General features: G+C 43.6%; 1 protein-coding gene across 3 annotated transcripts in view; it reads left to right on the top strand.

Moving 5' to 3' along the window:
• GTPBP4 (GTP binding protein 4) overlaps positions 1-1,314 on the top strand; it is a 200,459-nt gene extending 199,145 nt beyond the window's left edge. For all 3 annotated transcript variants that reach the window (XM_069211188.1, XM_069211190.1, XM_069211189.1), the window contains 2 exons: positions 270-413; positions 505-1,314. In XM_069211188.1, coding sequence (XP_069067289.1) covers positions 270-413; positions 505-657 — 297 coding nt within the window. In that variant the 3' untranslated portion in view covers positions 658-1,314. The remainder of the gene's footprint in view (positions 1-269; positions 414-504) is intronic.
• The last annotated feature ends 5,455 nt before the right edge of the window (positions 1,315-6,769 follow it).

The following is a 6,769-nucleotide window of genomic DNA, read 5'->3' on the forward strand; positions in this document are numbered from 1 at the left end:
ACTAAAACAGTCACTGTTTTGAGCAGCTTTTAATGAAAACGGTTATTCTTGGCAATAAGTACTGGAAATTTGTTTTGATTTGTAGGTCTGCTACGTTTAAAGTTTCCTAACAGGTTGTTACTTGTTGACTTGTTTATTTTAGGAATTTGAAATCAAATTTTGCTTTTTATTATTGCGTATGAATATGTTCACCTGAAATATAGTGATAGTCATACTCGTGGTTACTTTTTAACAGTTCTATTTCTATTTTAATTCTTTGTGAAATTCAGGCACATTATGCTCTGCAAGCAAGACGTTCCAGAAGTCTGTCGAAGAAGCGTAAACGTGAGGAATCTGAGCCACGTGCCTCTCTAACTCGTAGTCGTAGCAACTCCAGAGCCCCCCGGGATGTTTCTGGTCTTCGGGACACAAAGGTTTGTAGCCAATTAGTACCACTTTACGTTACGTTCATCTGGGCAGTGAGAATCCTATATAATCAGTATGTTTTTGTTACTTCTAAAACAGATGGTGAAAAAGGCAAAACTTATTATGAAGAAATCTCAGACAAAAATGAATCGTATGGGTAAGAAAGGAGAAGCAGATAGGCATGTATTCGATTTAAAACCTAAGCATTTGCTTGCTGGCAAAAGAAAATCTGGCAAGACAGACAGAAGATAAATATCTGCAACATAACATGCTCCTACAGCAAAAAATTACACCTGAGGACTGTACAGAAGGAAGAGTCAAACTACAGATCTACTTGTAAATGTGATCATGCTTCTGGTTTATTTTATTGACATCTTTTGAACAAAGATCCTGCATAGACGTTCTTCAAGGATAACAAACTTCATGTGATCTACAGCTACAAGTCTCTGAAATGTTTCTATTTCATTTTTGACTCTTTCGGAGAGTGGACATTGAACCCATAAAAGCCACCAATCATGGATTTATTATAAACTCTCTTGCTCAAGCATTGTGAGTCTATTGCCAACAATAGAGGTCATATGCGTGTGTGCGTTTATATGTCCATAGTTTTTTTTAAATTGAATCCACATTGAGTTTTTGGTTTTGAGTAATTGTGATAAGATGGACTTTGATGACACTGATAACCTTAAAGCTAATCATTTTGTGGAACATATTGATAAACAATTTATCTGTATGGAGATCATACATATAAGAAGTATGCTAGTCTGCAACGATTTCTTTTTTCCTCCTCTACACATCACCGTTCTAGTAAGTGTAAAAAGAAGTCCTTTCAAGCAGCCACCTATATATCCAACATGTATTTGTGACTTACACATGTTGTAAGTATCAATAAATACAGTCCAAGAATAATTTCTGCCATGTCTATGCATTTGCTTTCACATTTATAGATCTTAAATGATGTTGACGAAATCTGAGTTGATAACTTGGAAATTGTCTTTTCTTCTGCTCATTTGTATTATACAAAGTTTGAGTTCACACGGACCCTGTGAATATGTATAATAAAGGAGATGCAAGAAATAATGTAAAGAAATACAAAGTAACTTGTTTACCTTACTGCACTGTAAAATGTCTGGGCTTAGTGTTTGCCCTTTTAATGCCCTTTTATCACCCCCTGTCCTATCACTAAAGATCCTTGGTCATTGTGAGATATAGTATCAAGGCCTTAAACTTTCGGTTCGACAATTTCTCTGTTGCATCTTGCTCTTTCTCTTGTTAATTTTGTCCCAAATGTGCTTGATTCTCTTTTTTAATTTTTTTCTTCAGATCAAAACTTTAACAAATCCTATTTCTTAATACAAGTACTGCTTTTTGCAAGATTATGTCTTGCCCACTGAGAATCCCTGTGGCTTGTATTTTAGAGTACCTTTCCCAGTAATGTCTTTATTTCTGCTAATCATATGTCCCAAAGTTTTCACACATTGGACAAGTCACTGTTATATAAATAGGTGCCATAGTATCACCCCATTAAATCGGGTGTACTATATTAATTCTTTTGTTTTGGTAACTCTTTTTCAGGTGAAATTAACTTGATATATTGCAACAGTCTTTATATTGTGCCTTGTGTAAAGCTCCAAAGAGAAAGTGCCATAAAAAGAGTAAAATATATGAGCTTAAGTATTGGAAAAGTAAGCAGTGGGTAGTAGAGTATTTTGTTATTGTTGCTTAATTATTTAAATGATGTCCCTTTATGCATTATAATACAGATAGTTAATTTCCCCAGAAACAAAGAAATTCATTCATGCACTCATTAACTCCCCTCCACTAATGCCCTTGAGTGCAGTTTTACAGTTTAGTTTAAAATTGCACTATAATGGTCCTCCTCTTAGCTCGAACCAGTGTTTTCTCTTACAAGACAGTATTGGGTTATTTTTATTTTATATATTTTTTTAAATATGAACGTCCCTATCAAGACATTATGCACTTTTCCCCTAGCCACCTCTTTCTGATCCTTATAGTAGGTAAAGGGAATCTCTTAAGAGTTCTCTGGGGTGTGGTAGAGTGCCGAGATTAGCCACACTGCTTAACCCCCAAACCCATATCGTCTATTTTACTTAAGCAGAGAACTTGAAAAATGTTCAATAGCATGTGTTGCTGTAGATACACACGCTCTGCGTATTCCTGCCATATAGTGTTGGGTCCGGTTGTGTGCAAACTGTTTTTCTTCTAAGAATTCTTTTGAGTCACAAGGTAAAGTGGTGACTCCTCTCAATGATACTAAGCATGGCCATCAACTCCATTGTTAGATTGTTTTCTTTCGGATTCAAATGTGTTCTTCGGTGCTCCGGTTCAAGATCGTTTTCAGGCTCCCTTTCGACTGTTGTAAACCTCTATACTGGTCTGTTTTGTTTTCACTTACATTTCACTCTCGCTTTTAAAAAGCAGAAGAATAAAATAATTACCCGTCGAGTCGATGTTTTCCACTTGGCCTTCAAGCCTCCCTTTGCATCTCATCTGATTTGACCAACGATGCACTGCTGATGGAATAAGATCCATTTAGATTCTGTCCCGGCTGCCATGCAAAATACCCTCACACTGACCTCCATCCAGTCTGTAACTTGTGTTTGCTCCCAACCACACGAGGAGAATTGTGAGGCCTGCCGATCTTTCGATTGAAGAAAACGTTGCAGGCAGTTCGAGCACGTCAGAAACAAATGCAGCGTAGAGATCTAGAAGAAACACCCGACATCTTCCGTCACCCTGATGTTGAACAAGAGGAAGAATTGCATGAGGCCTCCAACAGAGGAGGAGGCTCTTTCCATCCCAGACTCCGAATCAGACTCTAAAGTTGAGTTTGGTATGCAAATCCAAGATCTTCCTTCAGGACGGCCTGCAGTGAGTGCCAATGCCCCTTTCCAGCCCACTAAAAGTCATTTGTTTCCGACAAAAATTACAGCTTCTAGGCCACCACTGCAGACAGGCAATAGTAGGTGCTGAACATCTGCTGAGGGTGCCCTACCCTCGGACCCATCACTGTAATACAGCTTGAAACCGACCTCTGCTGTACTGAGCCGACCAGTCTCGGAGCCGAGCTGACCATCTACCTCATTTGCTTTGAGCACCACGTCTTCCAGCTCTTCAGCTTCAACTACCTGGGCTCCGAAACATAGACCAAGTTTGGGGCCAAAAGCCTTCATTTCAGCACCAGAACCCATTCTAGAGACTATGTCCAAAGACTCAATCCCAAACCAAAGAAGATGCACATTAGCCTTCTGCTGGTCAGATCGTGGCAAAGGCAGTGCAGGCAGCGCCTACTCCATCCATGCGCCAGATTACTTTTGGAGAGGCCGTTTATCTTCCTGCGCTCCAAAGCAAGAAGAAGGACATTGCCACCAGTTCTATTCAGCCACCTTTGCCTGCTTCTCCAGTACCTTCTCTACCTCCTTCACCACCACCACATCATTCACCACATCACTCACTTAGTAATATAGCTGACGTTACGCCACAGGGCTCCCCACAATCTTGGATTGGGGATCAGGGAGGAGAAGATGTAGGTCAGCAGCCCACAGATCCTTGGGACACTTAACGACATCAACCCTCCTGGGGATACTGACCCAGACCTCTGCCAAGCTAAGCCTTCACCTCCTGATGACACAATATCCTTCCAAGAACTCCTTGCTAGGGCGGCTACATATCGCCAGCCCCTTTACACAAAGACTCGATTGAGGATGATTTTCTTTTCAACATACTTCCAGCTACTACCGGAGTATGTCAGTACCTGGCCATTTTGAAAGGAATGCTCCCCCACTCGGATGAGATTTTTAAAGATGCAGTGCGGTCTAAAAAAGTAGAAAGCTCCTCCCTCAGAGCCACCTTACATCAAAGATCAATTACCCCCAGATTTACTGGAGCAAATTCCCATACAACAGTTGGGGGGGGGGGGGGGGGGGGGGGAGAGAGTTTCAGCACAACCAGCCAACCGTTGGAGAGTTGCTAATACCCAAGGGTTGTAAGCAAGGTACGACAGGGTCCATTGGGACGAAATGGAAGAACTCCTCCAACATCTCCCTGACAAGTATAAAATGAGAGGTCAACAAATTGTTCAGAAACTTAAGCTTATTTCCTTTAACTCTGTCAGATGTGCCCTAGACGCAGCTGACACAACTGCCAGGGGTATTAATACCAGCATACTGCTGCGCAGACACGCTTGGCTATGCATATTTGGCTTTTAGCCAGAAGTGCAACAGACACTCCTAAATGCCCAGAGGCAACATCTGTTTGGTCCCCAGGTGGACCAAACTAGAAAAAAATTAAAAAAGGACACAGAGGTTGCAAAATCCATGGGGGGGGGTACCAAACTCCTTGTGGTTTCTTTTGATGCCTCGCTGTGAGAAAAGGCATCTTGTTGTGGTTAACCCCCACTTTTTGCCTGGTATTTTGATCTCAAAGTTGTTAATCCCCAGGGCTCTTGCTTACTAGGTTCCCTGGGTCAGATCTGTTTCCCAAAACTGTTGTGTTGCATTGGCACAATTGGCAACACCCTTAGCTGCCACTATTAAGTCCCTAGTAAATGGTACTTAGGTGCCCATGGCATGGGGTACTAAAGGTACTCCCTTGGGGGCAGCAGCACAGATTGTGCCACCCTTTAGGGCCATGCATCCAGGTGAACCCAGCACTGCCATTGCAGGCTTAGTGTCCTGGTGCAATACTAAAATGCAAACTCGACATGACACACAACACTGCATTCAATATCGGTAAGTTACCCCTCTGGCAGGCCTTCCAGCCCTAAGGCAGGGTGAACTATACTGTATGTGTGGGCATAGATTCATGAGCAATATTCCCTTAGTGTGTCCTTGTCAAACCTAGTACACGGCAAGTGGACATAGCATCCATTTTAAATGCATGTGCTGGACACTGGTCTGTATGAGTTTCACAGCTACATAATAGCCACTCTGAACCCTGGGCTCTTTGGTATCAAACAACTCAGAATGATTAATCCAAACTAGTACCAGTATTGGATTTATTGCAAAATGTACCCAGGAGCCACCTTAAAGGTGACCCCTGCAAAGCTAACGAACACTGGCATGGTTTCTGGCCGGTCCAACCAGCCTGCGACCACCAGACAAGATTCTGGAATCCTGGGGTGAGAGCTCCTGCTCTCTGGGTCCCAGAACAAAGCCCTTCCTGGGTGCGGGTGTCACATGTCCCTCCTCAGGAATGTGCCCTACTTGCGAGCTTGAAAGTCCTTACCACCTTTGAAACTCAACCCCCAAGAATACTGCTAGCATCAGATGTCTGCCCCTGTTGCAAACCCCCACTTTTGGCAGGAGCAACACAAAGGACAGGAGGAATGGTCAGACCCAGGTTGCACCACCCCTCAGGTGTTACAAGGGAGGTGACCCCTCCATTTTATTTTCCTCCATCTTGCATGGAAGTAAAATAGCCAATCAGGTGTAGGGATTGACCTCTGCTCACAAAAAGTGGTCACTGAGTGGGTGTAGCCACCGTAAGGTAGATGACCCATTGATCACTACTAGGTAGTCTCCTAAATGCCCACTAAACACAGTATTTAGGGGGGACCCCTAGACCAGATAATCAGATTCCAAGGACCCAAGAAGACCAGCAACAAAGAAGACCCAAGGTTCGAGGACTGCAATCCTGCTGCACCAAGAAATAGGCACCAAACCCTGCCTGGAGCACAAGGACTTAAAAATTGCTGTTAAAGGGTTGCTCAGACATCGGAAAGACTCTAAAAACTCCCAGAGGACCTCCACACTTGTGAAAATCTCCAAAGACATCCATCCAGAGTGAAAGCATCACTCTCCTGCAACAAAGACCAAAAGAGTAGTGACATCCAAGAAACTGGACATCTCAGCCGGACCACATTTCACCTGATGGACTGCAAGGACAAAACCTGCAAGTGTGCCAAGTTTGCTGGCACTGCTACCTCCAGTGGCTGAACCGTGCAATAGCTCAAAGTACTGGTCACCCAACGTCAGACACCCAGGACAGTCCACTCCAGACTGAAAAAGGACCAGGAAGAAGCCCAGTCGAGGGACTTCAGCAAACACCAGGACCTCCCACAGAGAGCCCCTGTTATCTTGCAAGCAACCCTCGAAGCCACCTACCTCCTGCTTCCAAGGATACCTATGCACACAGCTCCTGGATCACTGATTCGCTCTGCACTTGACCGCCCTGTGCCCTGCCCCAAAGATCCAGCTGTGTTCTAAGGGTCCCCCACCCCTTGCTACCTTGACATTCCAAGGGGACCCACCGGACTTGCCTTGAAGTTCACCTGTGCAGTGCTTTTCCAAGTGGTCTTCTGCAGTAGCCTTGCACCAGTTCCAACAACGTTCTGCAGCTGATC

This window comes from Pleurodeles waltl, chromosome 10 (genome assembly GCF_031143425.1).
Source record: "Pleurodeles waltl isolate 20211129_DDA chromosome 10, aPleWal1.hap1.20221129, whole genome shotgun sequence".
NCBI lineage: Eukaryota > Metazoa > Chordata > Amphibia > Caudata > Salamandridae > Pleurodeles > Pleurodeles waltl.